General features: G+C 39.2%; 1 protein-coding gene across 3 annotated transcripts in view; it reads right to left on the reverse strand.

Annotated features, from left to right (window-relative positions):
- The window catches only part of CTNNA3 (catenin alpha 3), a 430,393-nt gene extending 406,396 nt beyond the window's left edge, over positions 1-23,997 (reverse strand). The window contains exons 1-4 of one of the 3 annotated variants that reach the window (XM_019286635.3): positions 23,732-23,997; positions 13,085-13,191; positions 7,657-7,849; positions 580-746 (exon numbers count right to left, since the gene is read on the reverse strand). In XM_019286635.3, the coding sequence (XP_019142180.1) occupies positions 580-746; positions 7,657-7,849; positions 13,085-13,186 (462 nt within the window). In that variant the 5' untranslated portion in view covers positions 13,187-13,191; positions 23,732-23,997. Of the gene's footprint in view, positions 1-579; positions 747-7,656; positions 7,850-13,084; positions 13,192-16,881; positions 16,995-21,563; positions 21,664-23,731 lie in introns of those variants that run through there. The other 2 variants (XM_019286634.3, XM_010400758.4) reach the window with 2 other exon arrangements.
- Between the last annotated feature and the right edge of the window lie 128 nt (positions 23,998-24,125).

Below are 24,125 nucleotides of genomic sequence, written 5' to 3' on the forward strand. Positions count from 1 at the left end.
AGCTGATAAATTTAAACATATAGTACAACACTGAAGCTTCTGCAAGTCAGTGTTCAGTTAGCCTGTGGTGCATCTCTAACAGTTGTCAGTGGTGGATCTTTCAAACCAATATTGAAACCCACACATCGTTTTATTATAAAATAATTTTCCTACTCTTATTTGGAGCCAAATTTTCATTCTCTCATCCTCACCAAATTGAACTTGCTTCAACACAGTCCTCTAAGTCACTGTGCTCTCTTGGGGGATGAAGCATTATTAGAGGTAGCACTGATTATTACCTCTGCCCTGAAATATTAGGAAGTCAACAGAAATTTTGTGGGTTTATCAGTCTCTTGTCAATTACTGAAGGTATTATGGGAAAAAAAGGAACCAAAAATAGATCCCGTATGCTGAGCTGCAAGTAGATGAGCTTTTTTGGTCCATTCTATAAATCTCATCTACACTTACCCCAGTTGCCCAGGTGTTATGTGCATGAGACCTGCAAGGCTCAAGCACAGAAGGAGTTTCCCATGCTGAAAGAGCCCTGAGCAGTCACACCTGTGGCTAACAGGAGCCTGAGGCGAGGGGAGCGTTACTCACCGCAGTCAGGTGCTGCAGCAGATAGGCCACATCCACCATGTCGGCCAGAATGAGGAGCCTGGTGACAGCTGCCAGCAGGGAGCGAGCTGCTGGGACAACAGCCTGCCTCCTGGGCAGGGAGCAGGGATCACTGGTGAACGCCTCTGCTGACACCCGCAAAGCCTGACCTGCAAAAGGAAGACAAATTCCCTTAGGCTGCATCACAACACCCAGGGGAAAAGACCCCATCGGTTATTTGGCAAGTCACAAGTGTTGCTGATAAATCTGGCATCTCTTTGTTGCCCTAATGCCTTGAAATGAAGGTCAATTACTACAGATCATGCAGGTTAATGTTCCACATTTTCTGTGATGTTCCCTTTCTGCTCTACTCCATCATTTAATTCTGAAATAATTCCCTTCATCACACTATTACTCTTAACTGTACACAACAAAGCCAGGGGCTCTGTCAAACTTTTCTAGTCACTACTTGTTATATTACTATGTACTTTGGTGTCCTTGCTATTAAATAATTCCTGGTCAAAGAATGGAATCAAATATTGCTCTTCTCATTACAAATAGAAGTTAATGGAATGAAAACCTCATACGCTCAAACATCTCACTGACATAAAGTGAAGTCTGTGCCATGGTGCTAGTGACTGCCAGTAGACAACAATATACTGCTCTCCAGTGTGAAGTTTGGTAAATGAAATTTAACAATACAGACAACAGTGACAAACACCATAAATACCTGAAGGGAGGCAAAAAGGAGATGGAGCCAGACTGTTCTCAGTGGTGCCCAGCAACAGGGGCAGAAGTAATGGGCACAAACCAACACATGGGAAATTCCACGTAAGCACCAGAAAATGTTTTTTCACTGCGAGAGTGACTCAGCGGTGGCACAGGCTGACCAGGAAGGCTGTGGAGTCTCCATCCTGGGAGGTATTAAAAACCCGACTGGACATGGTCCTGGGCAGACTGCTGGCCCTGCCTGAGCTGGGGCATTAGACTAGACCACCTCCAGAGGTCCCCTCCACCCTCCAACATCCTCTGATTCTGTGAGCAAACACACCTCAGAAAAGTCTGACTATGACTGAGCCCTTAGAAATGAGTGTGACATAAGCTGGGGTGGCCAGATGAACACGGATAAAATCATAACCCTAAAACAGAGCCATGAGATGCAGGCTAGACAGATAGGAGCTACAAGTACAAACAGCAGAAAATGACAGCTCCAACAACAACATGATGTTAAAACTTTCTTAAACTGCAGTAGACAGCATGATAGTCTGATGCAATTTCATCTGGTTTTATTGTAATTCCCGTCAAGTGGCTTATACTTCCATAATTACATTTGTCACAAACAATGAAACACAAAAAATGCCCTTTTAGTGGCACAAATAGGGATTCAGACAGACAGCAGTATTCATAGTATTTCAATTATTTTAGACAATCAAACAAAAAGCAATTCCAAAAACCAAAGCCAGGATATATCATACCTACACAATTACTGTCAGGCAGATATTTCCAAGACTCTGTTCAACACACCCAGATAGATGACTCCCACGTAAATGGTATTCTACCATCAGCTGATCAGCCACTGACAGCTACTGCTGTGTCAAATGACTGTTACATGCGCCTACAAAAATCTCTGCTCATGCACAGAAAGACATAAAAACACTCTTCAGCCACAGGTAATTTTTTAAAAAGTTAGAGGATTCATGCACTTTATCCAGCACCAAAAATATTCAAAAACTTAGATGAAAATTCCCTTAAAAACAAGTCAACTGTGAGCCTGTTGGCGATTAGCTGACAGCTTGTGCCAGGCTGTGTCTGTACAGACTGCAACAATGCCACCAACTGCAGGCAGTGAGCGCCCCTCAGAGACAGTGCTCAGCATCACACTAACAACAGCCAAATGCTCTTCACTGGTTTGGGAAAGATCAACAAAATTATGCTTTCTTCTTTTATTTCTTTGAATAGATTTTCTCTCTCCTTTCTAAACCCCATCCAAGCATCACATATTTCTCTCTTCTATTTGTATTTACAACTGGCTTTCTCCTCTCATTTTTTTATTTTTAACTGCAGCAGTGTGAAATGCACATGGAATGCAGTGAATTTTATGCCATTCTTGTGTCCTCCCACAAGGAGGTATTGCTGCCAAGAAAGTCCTGTCACCCACTCCTGAACTACACTATTAGAGGCTGATGGATTTAGAGTTCCAGAGAAACACAGTTGTCAATAGGAGCTCATTTACTAAGGGGGGTACAGGCATACCAAAATAAGTAAAAAGAGAGCATTCCAAACATTTCAGTCTCAAACTTGAGAGAACAGAAATAAAAACAAAGAAAAAACCCACAGTGGTTTATAACACAGAATCCTAGAATCATTTGGGTTGGAAGGGACCTTAAAGATCATCTAGTTCCAATCCCCCTGCCATGTGCAGGGACACTTACCACCATCCCAGGTTGCTCCAAGCCTCATCCAGCCTGGCCTTGGACACTTCCAGGGATGGGGCGGCCACAGCTCCTCTGGGCAACCTGTGCCAGTGCCTCAGCACCCTCACAGGGAAGAATTTCTTTCTAATATCTAATCTACATCACCCTCTGTTTGTTTAAAGCTTTTCCCACTTGTAGAAAGACCCTCTCCAGATCTCTTGTAGGTCCCCCTTGGGTTCTGAAAGGCCCCAGTAATGTCTCCCCACAGCCTTCTCTTCAGGCTGAACAAGCCCAGCTCTCTCAATGTGTCTTAACAGGAGAGGTGTTCATGTTTGTGGCCTTCTCTGGACTGGCTCCAACAGGTCCATGTCCTTCTTATGCTGAGGGCCTCAGAGCTGAATACAGTATTCTACACGGAGTATCACCAATAATAGAATACTTATTAACTCTTACTTACACTAGTACGCGCAGCATCATATTCTGCAGGCATGAACTAACACATTACGCCGAGTAAGTACCAGAGAAAGCTGGGAGTCAAGGTCACATCACAGCACAAAACAACCTACCCTTTCTAAAAACACAAGATTAAACAATACTAGTCAGCAGTACAATGACCGGTTCTGTTCCTACAAATACCATCTCCATCTGCTACAGCAAATAATAGGATTCTGCTCCAGCCAGCCAGCTGAAGTGACAATATCAATGTCAGGGCACAGCAGATCGATACCTCCTGTATGTTCCTAATATTCAACACCCTGATAAGTCAGATTCTCACAATAGCTTTCTGAAGCTGTTACAGGACATTTCTCTCCTGCCACACAGTCTCTTACCCCACTCAGATACCACTGTATTCTATTGCATTGCAACTATTTCACCGCTGCATACCAGGAAGTTCCACTTCCACATCTCATCCAGTTCTTCCTAACGTGTAACCAGAGCCACCACATATCCCCATCATGCCTTACGCCCACCTCTTCATTCCCCCTTTCCCACTCAGGGATACTGATCCAGTGATGCTGATGTCAATAGTTGTTCTGCAGGGGATCTGTTCTTGGTTTGATGAAAGGAGTGTACAGCACAGACTATTTTAAGCCATTCAAGTTCTGCCTCCCAGAATGGAAGTCCCTTAGAAGCAGAACACACACATGTACCTCTTAATGCAGGATAAGAAAGTGAAGTTTACTTTTAAGATGAGGGAAAGGACAAGTAAGAACACAGTATAATACAAAAGATCCCTGTACCCTTCCTTTAGTACATGCCCTTTTAAGTAAGCCCTCCATTTCTTACCAATAGTGTTTGCCATGCCATCAAACTCTTGCCTCCTCTGTTTAATCTCAAAAGACATTAAATATGGCCATTCAAAACATCAAAGTATTTGTTAGAATTTCCTTCTAAAGAGTAACTTAAGACTCAAAATATAACTCAAGCAAGCAACTTGCTTTCAATTCACTGCTCTATGTGACGACAGGCTTATCTGCGAACACACTTGAACATGATAACAGCTAAACACAAGAAACACTGACATTGCAATAGATAGAAACAAGGCAGACAACAACTGTTGTGTTTCTGACTATATATAGTCAGTCAGCAATGGCAGTAAATACCAAACATTTCAGCTATGCCCATGCAACTGTTTGAGAACTGTAAGCCATCACACCTTGAGTTAAATGCAAAAACTCATTATCCTAAGGATAACGTGAGACTTCAGATTTCTACAGCAACATTTCGCCACATAAACAACATCATTGTTTGGTCTTAAAGTTGATTAAATCTCAGAATCAGGACATGAATTAGAGGCTGATGTTTAGTGTCAGAATCATTCAGGGTTGAACAATGCTTCTTACACCCTTTGCATAGGGGTCAGTTATTGCACAGTACATTCAATCAGAAGGCAATCTTTTGATATGCTGTATACATTTGAAATCTCAAGTGAGAGTTTTTCAGTACACTTACTTTGGGGTTTATTATACTATTTTAGAATAAAATTCTGGACATGAGTATCCTTTAACAAAGCTTTACCAAATCAGATCAACAGGAAATCATGGCAGTTCTTCAGCTACTAGGCCAGTGGATTTCTGGATGATACATGAAGTCCACCATCCACACACCTTCCTGCTGACCCATTTAGCAGAGTTCCAGAAGAAGATGTATCAAGATGTGGATAGGCCTTGAAAAGTACTTTCTTGAGAGGAAATGAAGAAAAACACGGAGAACCTCTGTATTAAAATGACTGGCTCCAAAACGATAAATCTTTGGTCAAAGTTCGTGGATGTCAAAGGAAGCAGACACTGTATTTATCCAAGTAACATTTCTGTCATCCATTAAGCAACACCTTCTTTCAGAGGTCACCAACAGAATTCAACTGAATATGAGACTCCAAAATCTCATTTAGTGACAGTGTCAAGAGCAAGCTGTAGTCAGGGAAGCCATACCCATGTCATGATTTCTGAACACCGTGAAGCACACATCAGATGAATGAAATACAAAATATTATCATCGCTGTTCATTTTTATCCCGTTCATTTGCTCCTATATTCTCCAAAACATTATTATGAATAGAATTATCAGAAGCAGATTGATAAAAGTCTGTCACTCCTTCAAAAGGAGCTCGGTATTAATGAGCTCCAAAAGTAATGAAACAGCATTTTCACACTGGCAACTGACATTCGAAAGGAATAAGTGTTTAATCCTCATGTTGCATCTCCAACTGAACAAGCTCAGCAAGTGACACAAGGCAAAATGCAAGAGGAGGTGAGACAGTATTTATTCTTTCTAGATCTCAGCATGCAAACCTGAGTTTGGTTGATGTGAGTGAAATTATCTAAAGCAGTCCTTCTAAATTCCATTATCCAGTAAATACAAGCAGTAGCCATGTGCAAAACCTTCTTATTAATCTAAGACTGTATTAATAAAAGTACCTGCTAGTCACCACAGGAAATTACGCCCACAGGAAATTAAATACTATATGCTATGACATGCAGGGCAGGTGACTGCATGCAACCATGGCTGATGACCATATCCTTTCAAAGAGCTTGAAGTAAATAACTTGAGACATTTAACAGCAGCAGAATGTGGCCTGAATAATAGGCAATAAAGTTACATGTGATGTGGCACACCACAAATCAAAAATGCACACAGCTTCAAAGGTTAAAAGTATCTGCAAAATTAAGAAACTGCTATCTCTTTTACAATTGTTTCAACAATTTCTTAAAACTAACCTGTGAAGTTTGGCAAATCCTTGAAGGGAGATGGGCTACAACCACTCACTTCATCATTGCATAATGATAGGTGATAACATGGACTTAACTTTCTTTTAAAATGTATGGGGTATATATAATCTACTTTATGTATTATTTATTTTTGTAGTTATCTCTGGTCTGGGCCAAGAATCAATAAGTAATACAAAAATATTTCACATTTTCAATTTCTCTATGTATAAAAATCAATATAAAACTAAATATTTTATTCTTACCTTGTGTTATCAGCCTGTAATGGATGGGCTAACATTTTAAGAGTACTCCAAAATGAATGATTTTGCAACAGCCTCAGCTGCTCAGTGTGACAGATAACAGTGATAGTTGCTGGTCATAACACTTTAATCACAAAGGACCTTAAGCTATCTCAGACACCACATGCATAGATCAAACTCTAAACCACAGCCATCTCTGGATTCAGAGGAAGCCAAGAGTAAGTAATCACTGCCGTGAACAACAGCAGAGACTCAGAAACCACCCCAGCTGCATGTGCAAGAAGACCAAATAAAATAAAATAAATTTAAAGAAAAACCTGAATCATTTCCATCTTTAGTAAGGGTAGTGTGATATAATTAAAACATACATGAACTTTAACCTGTGATTTCTGTAAGGGTAGGGTGATATAATTAAAACATACATGAACTTTAACTTGTGATTTCTCTAAGTCAGTCATCCAACTTACTACTATTTCAGCCTGGCCTTCATGTTCACCCAAATATCCCCAGTTTTCATGGGGAAAGTAAAACTCAAGAAAACAACAAAGAGCCAGCAAGAAAATGGCTATACAACATCCTCTGCAGATCACAAAAACTAGCCAAGTTTTGGGAATCAGGTTCAAAATGGAGAGGAGTCAGGAGGAAACAGAGTATGACAATTCACCAGAGAGGAGCTGCTCTATCAGGAGGGGATGAATCTTACGGTAGGTTAAAGGATCCATCTTCCTCCTACTCTCAAAACATACCTCCACACTGGACTATTATACCTTCCCAAATGAAATCCTTACTACTGTACAAAAGAGGGAAGATTGCAGGATTTAAATTTTTAACTCAAAGGTCTTAGTCTGGGATTCAGGTAAACAGTTCTTTTCAAGAAGAAAGTTAAAATACACATTAACTTTTAGTCATGCTTAACAGCCACTAAAATGATCGAGAGGCATCCTGTCCTCATTGAAAGAAAAAGCAACACATTCCAAACAACAAAACTTCCACTGACATATGTATTTTTTCCTATGGGGCCCAGCTTGCACACTTTACCTCCTTCTAGGTGGTAACCCAGAATATACAATTAGACAGCTCCAAGTTCAGACATTTGCACATCAGAACACATTTCCCACATATATTCCAGTTTCACTTTGACACCAGGCATGGTTAAAACAATGCCTTGTGGTGCCTGAATTGTTTGCCATGTACTTACTCTCTTTCCGGACATCAGCAAGAGCTGCATGGAGTTCCTCTTTAAACACAACTGCTTCCTTGGCAATTTTTTCTCCCTTGTCCAATAGATTCCAAGTGGCTTCTTCCACAGAAGCAAGCAAGACACGAGCTCTTTTGGAACGGCCTTTTTTCTTACTAGAAGGATTCTGTGGACAGTTCACTAATGTTGTAACCTACATTTAAAACAAACAAAAGAGACAATAATGGTTTAAGTTCTACAGGTGAATTTATATTGTTCTCAACATAAAAAAATACAATTAAGAATAAGCAAAGAGATTTCCTCTGCTTTAGAGAAAGACAGGCAAGCTCAGCATAAATACCAAGAATGGGCAAAACTATTGAATTCAATATGACAATTTTACTCAATATGTGTCATCTTCGTGTTCTTCCTTCTGTAGGATCAAAGCAAAGCCAACAGAAATGTCACTGTTCCATTAACCCTGATGCCAACTCCTGCCACAGTTTATTTTAAAGTCTGCTCTTAATAAAATTAAAAAAAATACCAGAGCTCTCTGAGGAGGTTTCAGCAAGGCAGGAATCATGGAACGATTAAGGTAGGAAAAGACCTCCAAAATCAAGTCCAGCTGTCAAGCTAACATTACCAAGTGCACTACTAAATCATGTTCCTAAAAACACCACATCCACTTGTTTTTTGAATCCTTCAGGGAGGGTGACTCCAGCATGTCCCTTGGCAGCCTGTTCCAATGCTTAACACTCCTTTCAGGGAAATAATTTTTCTTAATATCCAATCTAAACTTTCCTCGGTGCAACTTGCCTAGCACTTGTTACTTGGGAGAAGAGGCCGACCCCCACCTAGCCACAACCTCCTTTCAGGGAGCTGGAGCGAGCAAGAAGGTGCCCCTGAGCCTCCTCTTCTGCAGGCTGAGGAGAAAATCATCCAGCTCCCTCCGCTGTTCCTCATAAGACTTGTGCTCCAGCCCTTTCCCCAGCTCCTCTGCCCTTCTCTGGACACATTCCAACACCTCCATGTCCCTCTTGTCATGAGGGGCCCAAAACTGAACACAGGACTCAATGTGTGGCCTCACCATTGCACAATCACTGCCCTGGTCCTGCTGGCCACACCATTTCTGATACAAGCCAGCTTTTCACCAGCCTTCTTGGCCACCTGGGCACATGCTGGCTCGTGTTCAGCTGCTGCCAACCAACACCCCGCCTCCCAGGTTCCTTCTCTCCCCAAGTGCTGAATCTTCCTATACTTCCTGCTTAAGTCTTCCAAGGTATCCCAGAACAAATACCCAAAATGACTACAAACACCTTTCAAAATGCCTTCTCTTCTTACAAGGGAGTATCTGGCCACTTCTTACCATGGCCAGAGCACGGCCAAATTCTTCAGGGTGCTCTCAACATTAAAACTGCACATCAATTTGCCCAGAATTTAGATTTACTGCAGCTTTGTCCAAATCGTATGTTTAACAATCCACTTCAGCATCCATAAAGAACTTATTTTTATAAACCATCCCACTCCACATTCCTCATGATCTGAGTACAGCCTCCACACTCCAACAGAATGTTTCTGAAAGACTATTCTCTAAGGCATTGCTTAAGCTGTTGCACTGAGGAAAGACTCCTGAAACATTTTTGTTAATTGTTATACAGATATTTCAAAGCACACTCTATTTTCATTGAGTTCACTAACGAACTTTTTAATCCTCCTATCCTGCTCTCTCTGCCAGAGCATGGGTAGTACAGTGCTACATGGACCTCAGCTCACCTTCAGATCTTGTCCATGAATTCATGCACTTGAGTGCTTTTCATGAACCATTACTTCTAAACATAACTGACAAATATCCTCTGGGTAACATTTCTATAAACACATCTGTGAAACATAAAAGCCCTGACCCCTATACCATTCCTGTGAAATTTGGGGGGAAAAAGGACCATCCACTTGACATCAGCTGCTTTGGCATGTAACAAGGGAGATGGCAACATAAATAACTCTAGCTAAGGTTGTTAAAGAAGGCTTGGGTATTTTTCTGACTACTGCTCAAAGGAAGAAAATTGAATTATTTATTGCACATAAATCATCCAGCTGGTAGAGAATGCATTGGGAATAAAAATCTTTATATTTTATTTTTACACTCTCTAATGTCAGTTTTAGAACATTTAAGGCCGTTTCAATGATCATATCTTTAAGAATGAGTTTGAGATTACAGGCTGATACTTCCAATAAGAAAGGCATAAAACACCATCAAAAATTAGAAGCAGCCTAAAAAAATTTCAAATAAAAGGTATTTTTTAAGTCTTAAGTATTTACTCACTATTTCACTAGAAAATAATATATTCTACTTCTCATATTTTTACTGTAGAGTTTTTTTTTTTAAAAATCATTCTATGTACTGTTCATTCATATGTTGAGGAGGAAAGGAAATAAAATAAATGAAAAAGCATTAAAAAATAATCATTCCTGCAGTTGAACTCTCCTGACTCTAAGACCCTGCATCTTTAGCATCACTATCAGGAAATATTGGAGGCAGCAGCTGATCTCAAATACAATTCAAAATTTGTTAGATAGCTCTTTGCCATGGAGACTGTGGAAAACAGAAAAACTACTCTGAATTCTCTAACACAGATGTAAAAACTTTATCCAATCCTACACAGAAAGAATTGAACCACAGAGGAACTAATACAGTGTGCCATTGCCAATAGAGCTTGTACTGTAGTGGCAGAATAGACAGTCAAAGTGATATCATTATAAGGAAAAAGAAAAACATATCCCCATTAATCCTGCTGCATTGCCTGGTTATGAACACCCTGTTGCCACGCACAGCAGGTCCCCCAGCCTATCTCTGGTAGGAGCAACACAGTTGTGCTAAAGGCACAAGGGGTTTCTAAGCCATTTTCTAGGCCACATGCCCCCATATATACATACATACATGTATATATACATACACATGTATATATATACACATATACATGTATATATATATATATATGTGTATATATATACACACACATATACATACATATATACAAAGCTGAGTCACCCTGCTGTTGCCTGTTATTGCCATTACTTATAAGGCTGAAGGAGTGGGGTTTCTTACGAGGTCATGGTTATCCCAAATACTAAGTTTCCAGGAAACTATGAAGCAGTTCTTCCAAGGCTATATTCAGTTAAAGGCAGCACTTAGAGGCAATCTTCTAATAGTGCAGTAGTTCAGGAAGCAATGTCTTCGTACCTTGAGCATCAAAATATTTAGTTCACCTTTATCTTAATATACAAATCTTAATATCTTAACATAAAATATATTTTTAAGCATCAATCATAAACCATTCTTTTTTGTTTAAAATGTAGTTCAGTGTAATTAGATGTCAATGCCTAGACATTTAAGAAAAACAAGACGTGAATTCAGTGACGTAATGACAACAGCAGAACCCCTGCCCACTGTTTCAAATCCAAAGTACTGCCCACACAAATAAATACCAACTAGTCCCACTCAGTGTGCAGAAGGTAAACTCACCATAGGTAGAACTAAAACCAACAGCATGTGTTTTCCCTGTGAGCAAATGTCTGTGGTGTGGATGACAGGTAGGGACACAAGCCTTTCATCATAACTGTTTTTCATCAGTGATCCAAGGGACTCCAAAATGCAGGGATGTTTCTAACATTTTGTCAGCTGAACCATGCTAACTCACAACTACCTTTCTTAATATGCCAGATGCATTGATTCAGAACCAGACCGAGAAGCTTTCCTTTCAAAACTAACATCCTCAAAGTACCTGGAATAAAATAAAGGCCACAGACAGAGGGAAACCCTCAGGGTAATTCAGGGGCATTGTTTTATTCCAAGGATAGAGAAGTTGCCAATTCACAGAGGGTTTTACACAAAACAGTTGCCATACTGTTTCCAGAGTTTCATAGGAATCACCACTGTCAACTGGACATTGCAGGGAAAACCGTCAATCCAGCAAGTAATCTGCAGCTATTTCCACAACTACTTCCTAGTTACTTCCTAGGCTGGTTTTGCCTTGATTTTTTTCCAATATTGATGCTGTGAACCTAACACTCAGCATAACTGGCTAGGACAGACTTCAGAGAACCTCAAACACTTCCATTGTTTCTTTCCTGCTACAGTATTACAAGACCATTAAATAAATAAACTACAACAGAAATCTCAAAATAAAGTTAAACTCTGTTCCAAGCATCAGTTGCTAAAATTAACCTGGCAAGAACAACATTTTTATCTGTGACTGGTCTGATTCTCTTTCTAATCACAGATTTGTTTTCATTTATTACCTTTCCAGCCTCTCAATCACCCTTCATTGAGTATTAGCTTTAATCCCTGTTTTTACATTTTCAACATTTTCTGTCGAAGGATCCACTCAAAACATAAGTTTTCCTTCCACAGGTCTGAAACAAGCAAAGCATTAAGCTTAAGAGAGGGAAAAGGCAGTCAAAATTATATTTGCTTAAAACCAAAGCATTTCCAATTGAACAGCCTCAAGCTTTTCAATGGTTTAGAAGAGCTGAGAGGAAACAAAAAAAAAAGATTAGATGGTTTCTTTGCTTTATTCTGGAACTGCACTTTTCTTTGTTTTGTCAGATTTCTTTGATCCTGCAAAACTCAAGCCAAAATTTACTTTTCTTTACCTCCTCTAAAAACACCCCCAGTGTTGCAGCTGCCTGAGCAGTCTGACCTAGTGGTCTACAAGAGGTTTTTTAATGCAGTCTATCCAGACATCTATTCTTACTGCTTTGAAACTAATTTTATAACTGATCCACATATTATGCTCCAGCTTGACAACTTCCACAAACCACTGACCTGTTAACCCAGGGGTTTTACACCATCAATCATCCAGGCAAAAAACAAATAAACAAAGGCAGACAAAATGAGAGAGAGGCAACTCAGTTAATAGTAGCTGGAAATGAAATAATGATAAAAAAGAAAAGGTTTCTGAAGAAAATAACCTTCCAGAAAGGAAAAATGAGTAAGGGAGGAAAAGAACAGCAACAACAACAAAAAAAAAAAAACACACAAAAAATTTCAAATATGATAATGAACAATTAATAAAAGAAAATAAATTAGGTGAGTTAGGGAGAGGCAAAGCTTCAAATGGGGAAAATACAACTTTTCAAGAATTACTTATTTCATGCATTGGAAATCCATTTGCAGTGTATTCTACATTTAAGCATCTCCTAGATAACACTGTGGAAGAGACTAGCTAGAACATGCAACATTTATTATGACAGACTGGGTGGCAAAGTTGGAAGTGACCAAGTGAATGACAAAATCTGGAAGAAGGCAGATGCCTCTGGAGAGCTCCTGAGCCAGAGTAAAGTACAAATGCAGAAGAGCTGTGGGTGTGACTTTCAGAAGAGTTCTTAGTTATTCAGAGTTATTCCCTTCCGTCTATGGTTATCCAGTTTACTTTCTGCAACTCTAAAATACCTGAATTATCAGTGGTTCCAGTAATTTCTCCACTGTAAATGTCTGGATCTGTAGATTCCGAGGATCAATTTTCAGTTTAATGTTTGGCGCTTTTGTTGACATTTCACCTGGGTACAAAACAAGAAAAGTGCAATAAGCCAATATTAAACATGACTACAAGTCTCACTTGTTCTGTCAGAGCCCAGAGACTGTCTATGTGAGTACAGACTTGTTGCATGACAGGCTTACGATTTCAAGAAATTAATTTTTCCAATTCCCTATTTCTAAATTGTGAAAAAAAAATTCTGATACTTACATAAACTGTAAAACCATAGACTTAAAGTACATATAACTCCTTATCTTCACTCACAGATTTCTACACTGACCACATGTTTAAACTACAAGAATAATTGCATTAGAATACCACTGAATATAAGTTCTCTAGTAGTCTAAAAAGGAGCTTTAAAGCAAAAATATTAAATTCCATTGCTGAATTTATCACAAAACAAAAACATTAATGCTATGTGCACAATATCTGCATCTTACTCCATGTACCAAATTACAGGGGTTATAATAAACACCTTAAGCACAAAAAACATACAGCAGCCCTTAAAATTTCTGGAAATTAATAGCAGGGAAAAGTGAAGCATTTTGTTATTTTATACCCTGCAATAACAAATATTTTCTAAGTGTCGAGACAGAGTAAGTTGAGAAAGCCTATTACTGAATTCAATAAGATGGAAGTAAAGCTAAGCAAGGTCTTTAAAGTGAATATATCATTCATTAGGAACTTGATGAAAAATCTACTGATGTGAATTAATAGTTTTCACTGAGTTCACTGGGCCATGGCTCAGGCCATTAGCCTGAAATGTGTGTGTGTCAACAAAGAATTATAACTGCTTTAGTTGGAATGCAACCGATTATTGTCCCAAAATAAAAGACATTTTAAATTTTGCAGTAACTTAACATCCCATAAAACACAGCTTGGCAAAACCTTTTTAGCCAATAAAGACTTCAAATACACAAATAATGGATATCTGTCCTTTTTAAGCAAGACTTACTACAACCATTGCTGCTGCATAATAAAGTAATAAGGTACTGCAATTGTGCAGGCTGAAGAGATATACTGTCACCTTCCAGTGAACCTAGCATTGATTTAATACAACACAGGAGGTCTAGGGTTTCTATAGCAAGTTGTGTAGAAATGGATCTGGAGAGTTATCCACATTTCACTTACAAGCCAAGATAATATGAGCAATAACTAAAGAATTATGGTATAAAGTAATTTAGGGTTTTGCCATTCTTATTAAATGTTACACAAGCACCAAGTTTTTCTTTTATTACAAACTATACTAGTGGCAGACCTAAGTTCCCACAAATTCAGCTGCATCCAGCCAGGTGATAGCAAATGTAAAGAACTGATTTTTTAGTTTTAATTCCAAGCCAAAAGATAAAGAAAAGAGAAACTTGACATCAGACTGACCAGAATAAAACCTTTCCTTCCACAGAAATTAATAATGGAAAGAGAACTCCAGAAATGTCAAAGCAAATTATCTGCCCACGTTTTACACATTTAACATTTAGGTGCTTTTAACAAGCACCAAGGAAATAAAATTTGAGACTCCCAAAATTGGAAGCGTCAGTGGTTCTTTCTGCCCAATACTAATAATTTGCTCTCAAAGCCACTAAGGTCTGTTATTCTCACACCTGCTGCCCTCAGTGAGCTTCAGTCCCAAAGCACATTGCCATTTACCTGCTCCCAACACCACAGTGCCTGCACCTCTGACTGCCCTGCAGTGCTGCAAACACTGGCTCCTGGCTGTGCCTGTTGGTGCAGTCTGTGAACACACAGCAGAGAAGCTCCTGCAATGCTTTTGCTGTGTCTACCCCTGATTCAAAAAGCCTTTTAATTCCACAAGATATTGGCCTCCAGCTTCACTGGGATTGCATCAAAGCACATCATTTCGCACTCTGGAAAAGACAGACCCCTTTTTACCATCTGCACTTCACTGGTTTTCTAAATCTTTGGCCAGTATTTCAATGAATCTGCTTTTTATTCACTTTAGAAAAAATAAATCTTTATGATGTTGCTTTGTGATCTTTGACGTTTTCACAAGCCTCCCAAAATACGGGCACTTGTTGAAATCCATCACAACAGTTGCAAACAGATGGTATCAATTGTGCTGTGAATTTTTTTCCAGTCAAACATACATCAGTTGCAAGGGGACAGGTAAACCAGATGGAGACAGCCCTTTGTGCTTCTACTAAGATCTAAAGAAATTGCTAGATGACTCAGGTTATTCTTTTGCAGATACCCTCATGCTTTAACCTTGCAGTGGCTTCCTCTCAATTCCTAGATAGGAGGGTGTCAGCAACTGCTTTACTCAAAATGGAGAAATAAAACCTTCGCTGCTTGCTCTCCATTCTCACAGCACAATTTTGTATGCTGCACGTTATCTGCAGTAATCAGGCCTTTTCCAAATTTTGGCAGATAAACATGTAGCTTTAATTAAAGTCAATTCCTGTTTCTAGAGGATCACTGTGACCAGAATCCCACCACAGAGCACTCTCAAATTGTTACAAGTTGTTACAAATCCAACGCCATTTGTGAATCCATGTGTCATGACTTTCTCTTTCTGGGTTGTTCTGTGTTTTTGCTTGTTTGTTTCTTACCCTTAGCATATTGTCTAACATCAGCGTTTTTATTCTTTGTTCGAGCCCTGAGTTCAAAAGCCAGTCAAGCCAATAATAGCTTTTAGCCTTGAGTCAGGCCCATAACGAAACATCAACTGAAAGTCAATTGCAAAAAATATTGTCTCTGAAAATTTCAATTATATTCTAAGGTATAAATAACTCACTTAAAGGCTCACTTGCTGATTCCAGCAATATTTTTTAAGTAAAATTCTAATGCTTCCCAAAACTTCCTTAAAGCAGGCAAAAGATGAAAACAGTTTTGCAAGCCAATGCAGTGAAAATGACAAGATCTTAAATTAGTTTGATACTCTGACTACATATTTGTAGCTTACCAGGTTCTCCTTACTGCTGGATACCATACTGGTTAATCAAAACTTAAATTGGATTCTTTAATTTTTTTTTTTTTAATTAAGGCAAGGATAAGAGGTGATAGAAAGAAAAATACACACATAGTAAAAATCATCCTGGGATTTTCTCTGGCATTTCCACTTAGTTAGTAAGCGAACCTCTGTCCTTCCAGATAATATTCATATATGTTTGCCTCAGGAAGAAAATTAAAATCAACAGTCCACCTTCATTTTCTATTTTTTTATGCATTTGTCTACTTCAATATAACATCTCCCTAATTACAGCAGGGGCTTTGACTGCAAGACATTTTGGTAAAAGGCTGTATAACCTCACACTCAGTTAGATTAACCTTTACAGGAGGCATTCTCAGCACTGTACACCAGCAGCTCTTACAACACTTAGGATGTTAAGCATGTGTTACCAGATACAGTTGTGTCCCAGAACAGCCAGAAAAGCAACCACCTGCACATTCCTACCAAGTGTTGCCAACCTCAAGATAATGAAAATTTTGTCTTTTCGTCAGACGTCCGAACTACTGAGTCTTTTGGTGTAAGAAGAAAAAGATACTGAAAAACAGCTGAGGTCTATATCCGTCTGCAGTGCAATGTGAACACAGTACCTGCAGCTTCTAAACTATCTATAAGTACACTGTATACAGACATAAACTAATAAGTGTCAGAAAGCAGAGCCAAAGACATTCTGCATAAATTAGAAAACCTTTACTTTAGAATCCATTTCCTGCTAGATTGTTAGAAAGCCAACAGTGTATCACTCACCTATCCTAGAAAATATATGGTCCATATTCAGCACTAAAGCAATTGTCTATGTAATTTTCTTGTGTTAGGAACTTCAGTGCAACTGCTTTGGCTCACTGTTGGGCTTCTGAGGCATCTGCAAGGGACTGCCTGACAAGCTCTCCAGTGTATTTCAGGATGACTGACAGGACACAGTGGCTGCTGGAGGGGCGGCAGGGGGATGGGCATCCTTAAAGCTATATAGTAGAGCATAAGCATGTCCAAAAAATTTAGAGTTTAAAATGTTTTGAACAATTAGATGACATGAAGCATGAAATTACTTATACTTCTAGTGATTATTCTTGGAATTTTCAGCTCAGCAACTGTTTTGCCATGCATTCTGATTGTATGCCAGCTTCAGTCTGGAGGCAATGACTCACACTCAGACTCCTGAACTGGACAGCAAAGGGATTCATAAGGCTCTCATCCAGGAACTTGGCACCAAATTTGTTTTCTCTGTTGTTTTTTTCTATTGTATGGTACTCTACAATGACATAAAATATACTATCCTAGCAATTTCAGAAAATGCAAAGGCCTATCGCCTTCTAAAAAATGATGTTAAAAAAAGTAGTCAGGATTTGTATTTTTTACCACGATACACATGGACAGGGCACCTGAGGATTTCCAAGATATGAACCATTGCTGAGAACATGTAATAGAGTTTTTTTATTATTTGTTCTTAATTTCAGTATTTCCTATACAGCTTCACTAATTGGTACCAACATCACTCTGGCAATAAAATTTGTTAGCCTTTTTGCTACAGAGCCAATACAGCGAGTGCAAATCAGACTTCATAGAAACCACAAAAACAACTACTGCATTTTTCTTTAATCCTCTAGCTGACACATGAAATAAGATATTCAGGATGCTAAAATGTTCTAGCTTAGGCAAAGTCCATGCTGTTGTACTGCAAACAGAGGACCTCCTGTACTTTGTAGGCCAGAGCATGCTCTGGAATGGAGCAACATCTCCGACACCTGGGAAGGATCTGGCCCATTTAACACCAGGGAAAACCTATAACACACCTGCTAAATTATTTACATTTCCAGACAAAGTCAGGCTACCCTCTAACCATCTCAGATTTCATCACTTCTTACCACTAGCAACAAGAAACATGTCCATTAATGCACAGACTTCACAAAGGACAGCTGGAGAAGGTGGCAAGATTCAGACCCATTAATTTAATAACATTTATTTACTGAAAGCTGCTTTATTTAAACAGGCTTTGCATTTAGGTGTAGGCTTGCAATGAAGTAACTGGAAGATTTTTTTAATCTCAGCTCTAAAAATTAAAACCAAAAAACCACAGCAATTCTTTCTACATTTCCTTTCAGTTCTGTCTGTGTTTACTTCCTCCCTAGAGCACTTTTTCAATCCACACCTGAAGAGCAGTTAAAATTCCCAAGAACTTAAGATTTCCACCAAGTTCTTCAACATAGTTCTCAGCTTAAACAATGTCACACATCATACCATACAATCAATCTACCAAGGAAAAGAAAACAGCCTAAGCCTAGTTCTTTATGGATATTGGAGAACCCCCATGGCAAGCAATGGTTCATGACTGACCTAGTGGCATGAAAAGGTTTAACTAAGGTTTATGAAAAAAACCTTTTGAGGTGGGGTAAAGCATTACACCTCAACAAACTTGTCTCATGAAAACTTTCTTATATCTAGTGAGATAAAAAACTGAGATTTTTCCTAGGTTTATAACATTCAGAACAAGCTCTCTTCTCCTTGTTTAGTAATCATGTTTACTTTTCCTACCATGTTTTCTATCAAAGCGCTGTTTCAAGCAGAGGTTGTATTCTGGTATCACATAAGGAAACAGAATCACAGAGGAAAAATTATTTACTCAAGATCACAGAGAATGCCAGTGGCAGAGTACTGGAATAAAACTGTAATAGACACTGAAGCACCTTACTCACACTTTCTTTAACTGAGGCCAAAAAGCAGGCTGAGGAGAGTAAAACATTTTCAGAAACTATTTACACTATAAATCTACAGAACATAATCTTTTCTTCCATACTCCTATGTCAAGGGTTCGCTGATACTAGTATTGCTTATTCCTAGGAAGGTCAGAAATCTCCCTTAAACATCCTATCAGAATCCTTCCTTTGGTGAACGCACACAATTCCAGCCAGCTGCGACACCAACAAATTCCAGGAGATGTTCCAGCAGAAGTGTGAATCCTACAGGCTGAGCAGCTCCACAGCTTTTGGCTTTGTACTGGCATGCTGGACTGTTTCTCAACCAACAGCTATCCAAAAAATGTATGACTGTCCTGAGCCTACAGCCACTGCAAGAAAAAACTTCCACAGTGAAGTAGAACATGGAAACTTGTGACCCTGACAGTATTTCACTACATTACCAGTAAACTAAATAATTTCACTCATCAGTGGAGTTCTATTAGATATATACCATTACGGGTGACAGCAGCATTAAAATAATACTGCTTAGGCTAGAAATACTTTAAGAATGTTATGTTTGTAACATTTCTTCCATGTACATTTTTGCAGGTACTGGAGTTTCTGGTCTCAATACTAGAGTTCTAATATTTAAGGAAATTAAAAGGCATTTACTTTAAAAAAAACAAACAAAAAAAAAAACCCACACAAAAGAAAGTGGAGTGATATTAGATGGCAGCATTTCACTAAAAAAAAAAAAAATCCATTAATACTTTTTGGACCGATTTTAAATTTTTGAAAAAGAAACCAAAATCCTTTCACATGAGTCTCAGTGCTATTTTCACTGCATGCAGTTTGAGCCCAGAACAACAACTCCTGTCTATTTAAGTGGCACACAGTTCTTACATGGATGGCTATCTGAGCTCCTAACGATAGGTTAAGAAGGTCTGGCTCCAAGCCCTCCCTTTTGTTATCACATTTAAAGTGTTCCTATCTCTGTTCAGAACCAGAGACTCTGTTCAAACAAAGTTCGAGTTGACCTTCCACTAAAAATAGGGTATTGTTCAACTCATTAAAATAACAGACAACAAAAATTCCACTATGTGCTACTGAAAGGGCTTAAATTTTACTTACGTTAAATGCAATTCCCCATTTCCTCTTTTTGTTCCTTGCTGACAGTTATCTATTACAACATTACACTCTGGTTTTTGCTTAAAAAATGTCTGTCTCAGCTGCAGTGAGGTAAAAAACAGGGGTCTTTCTTCTCTTTGCAGAGCTGCTACTGATTTTGCCAACAGATTTGGTTGTTTCATACCCATGCACTACCCCTGGATGCTTCACCATCATGTACCATTTTATGTAACTGTTTTCAAATTGATATAAAGGTTTGCATTATTTGTTTTGTCCAGTGATCCAGATAGTGTTTTAGGATTCTGGAATAGTATTCTTCTTCCCCACTGCTTACAGACATGCCCAAAACAACCCCAAAATTAAGGGTAGCAAATGTGACTGATACTTTTATATATATATATAGATATATATATAGATATATATATATAAATAAAATGTGTTGACTCTGAGATATGCATGAAAATAAAAGTGATTCTTAGAAACTGCCTCACTTTGGATTCTAGCAAGCAGCTTCCTAGCACATACAAAAGCACAATCTAATGAAAAGGGACAGAAAACAGTATTTAAGCAAAGCCACAATCCCACCATGCCATGCCTGCAAACATAGGGAGACCTCAACATGGAGATTAATTCCTCCAGTGGGCTTCCCAGTGCTGCACAGCACCCTATTTATTAACTCATGCAACCAGTTTCAAATCACACCATGGCTCAGCAAAAAAAACCCCTAGACAGCTGATAGAGCACTTCTGGTCAAACAGCTTCAGAAATAAAGCCTAAGGACATTCCAGCCCATTCTAACCTCCGCTTACATTCCAACTCAAAGCAATCTGGCTGAAGAGCAACCATAAAGAAAAAAACCAAAACCAACCAAACTTTGTTCCAAGGTGAATTAATTTCCCAACACTAATCAATGGATTTGAACTAGGCAAAAAGAGTAAGAATTCATTATGGTTTTTTCCTGCATGCCTGTCACGAGGCCTAATTCTTTGCTGTTGGGTACCTTTGGGGCTTCACTAGGTCTGAACATGGCTCCTGCCTTTGATTTTACTTAATAGAAAAGTGTGCCATAAGGGTTTTGAAATATGCAGAATGCTACACTGAATATAACAGCCCTCCTTTAGCCCTCTATTATAATAAATCTTTTATCTTTAGAAAATTTTTCAAATGGTATAATATTATGCAGTAAGTCATTATTTTCACACCGAGGTGTGATAAACATACATTTACACAAAACTTCCTTCAGTTAGGTGCAACATCCAGCAAAGTACTAGGAGGTAAACTAAACTTTTTAAAATAATAGCATCCATGCAACATTTTACTCTTCCTCTTCCAATATTCCAAAATGGCTTCTCATATTTGGAAAATATGCAAACACACTGCACAACTTCGGCTACTGGCTTAAAGTGATAAGACCATGATGATTTAAAATATTCAGAATTTTTTTTTAATATTCAGATATTTTAAATCATGTTTAAAAGTTCATTTTTCAGAAAGTTGGCTAAGAAACCCAGCCTTTTAACTTTTCTTAAACTTTTGAAGTGATTATTTTTTTAAGCAGCTATAGTTCCATTTATAGCTTCATGTACTTCCACTAAGAGGAAAATTGCCTAGATTCTTCTTCAGTCTTACCTTTTGAATCACGACTCTAACTAAACGAGTTCCTAGAAACAGCTCTGTGAAGAACTCCTCTTGATGCAGCTGGACTCCACGGGCACCAACAGCAAGGCTGCAAACGGCTGCCTGTCAGTCCCAGTTTGTAAGAAACAAAATGGGAGGGCAGCACTCAACTGGAACTCCTCCCAAAGTGGCAATGCCTGACTTCACTGACAACTTGCAACTGAAAACACCACTTGAGAGACACCCAAGCCCATTCCCAGCCTTGCAAACTAGGTTTGACACAGGGCTTTTAGAACCTAGATCAGGCACCAGGGAAGCCAGTGGCAAAGTCTCCTTAAAAATCAGTGAGGTTTAGGCTGAACATCAGAAGGGAAAGGGGAAGAAGGAAAGCAAAGGCCATTACTGTAAATCCCCACTCAAATATAGATGCAGTGTACATCTCCTCCATTTGCCTTCACAAAACACTCAAAACACATTCCGGACTGATAATCCCACATTTGTAAGATTTTCCACCAACGCAGCCATTTAAAAAATGGATATGAGTGAAGTTTGGCTAATCTGCTAACATAGAAACTAGAGTATCCTGAAGTGCAGTTTACAATACACGTAGAACAAGAAAACCGTCCTAAAACTCCCAAAAGGCAGAGGCTGCTCAATATTTGCATCTATTCTGCTAAAGACTGAAGGTCTTAAATCATTCAGTCTGAAAATTTGAACGAGGTCCACGTGTCAGGCTGAATTTTCATTTTGGAAAATTTCAACCAAAGCAGTTCGGCTATTTTTAGTTGATTTAGAGGTTAAAAGGGCACAGACAGCCTAAAGGTTGAGGTAACCTAACACCACCTAACAGCACTGTGGAGACTCAACAAGGAATAAGGGAAAAACCCCCAAACCTAAGGAAGGAGCACATACTGTGACTACACAGAAGAGAGAAGAAAAATGTCTTGGACATACATAACAGACAGTACTGAAACAGTTGCAAGGAACGGGGAAGAAAAAAAAAATCAATCACATTTAAGCCCTGTCATGCAATGGCCAACTGATTTCAATAGTGTCTTCTGCACTTAAAGATGCATAGAAGGAATGCAGCAAAAAGGATTATGGATGCAAAAGCATCAAATATTATTCATATAAACTAAGCAGACTTTCCTAGGTTATACAGTGATTTATTATGGGGAAATGTACTTGGTATTGCCATATTAAGCTTACAATTTTATTCATAATTCATTCCTCTCAGGTTTATATTTGAAACTTTAACCCTGAAAAAAAGTCCTTTTCTCACCTGCCACTCGTTAATTTAGAAGACATTAACAACAACAGACAGATAAGAAAGCTGCTGGAGTAAAATTAAATTTTCTGAGTACTATATTAAAAACTATATCACACAATGCAAGTATGAATCTCACCATCTGCAGTTAGTACTTCTCAGCATTTCTTAGCTCTCTCATTTACCTCATGAATGTTATTTGAAAAAACCAAAATGCAATTCACTTCACTGCAAAGTTCAATATAGACAAGTGGAGTTATGTAAATGATCCCTATTACACTTTTTAAATAATTAGATCTCTGTAACTGCATCAGTGTTTTACCTATTAAGCAAATTACTCCTCTTTTTGTCCCATCATTTTGAGTTACCAAATGAAGATTCAGCTGCTTAAGGTAAGCACCTAGTACCATTTTACATACTGTAGAATCCACCATAAAAGCCTCTTGGACATCCCAGGCCTCCCACAGCCTTCAACCACATATGCAAGGGCTGGACGTGAGGATGCTTTAAAAGGCCAAAAGGGCCTAAAATGGTGCCAGACACCTATGTTCAGGCACCTCTCACAACTGGAGAGACAACTCTTTCCAATTCCTGGTGCTTATTAAGAGGGATTACTTCAAAAGCTGGGTTACCTTCAGGGCAGCAGTCAGAATTGGCAGGGTTTGAACAAGGTTCTTGCCATCCCAGACCAGTAAAAATAAGCACCTTCTTACAAAAGACCTTGAAAGCATTTTCAAGTGTTGCTGAGGCAGCTGCTAGCAAGGCTGAGAGGAGAGTTCGTACTAATATGCCAGAAATGGGGCAGCAGGAGCAACTACATTCATTTCCCTGGCAAGATGGACGAAAGCAGAAGGCACTACACTAGAAGAGACCTCCCAAAACCCCTGTACAAAATTTGGTTTTGCCTACTTACATGCTCATACCATTCATGCCACAGAAGTCAGTTTGAAATGCTGAAAGCTCTGAACAAAAGACAGCCAGGCCCAGGATACACCAGAGTATCCAGAAACGCCTCTCTGAGCCGCATTCTCTCCTCAGCGATGGGGGGACACTGATACGCCTTTTTGCCCCGAGATCCTCCTCAGTTTCTACACTAAAGGGGCCGCCTGCCTCATCAACCTGCTGAAGACACATGCACTTGCTTTCCAACACGCCCTGTTCCCACTTCCCTTCGCTCCTTCTCCTCCCCACAGGACACAGGTGCTTTTCCCTCATTCCTTGGGGCGGGCTCGGCAACACACCCAGACCACGGCCTGACCTGAGGGGGAAAGCGCGCGACCCTGAGAGGCGGGCTTGACCTGAGCGGA

This window comes from Corvus cornix, chromosome 6, assembly GCF_000738735.6.
Source record: "Corvus cornix cornix isolate S_Up_H32 chromosome 6, ASM73873v5, whole genome shotgun sequence".
NCBI lineage: Eukaryota > Metazoa > Chordata > Aves > Passeriformes > Corvidae > Corvus > Corvus cornix.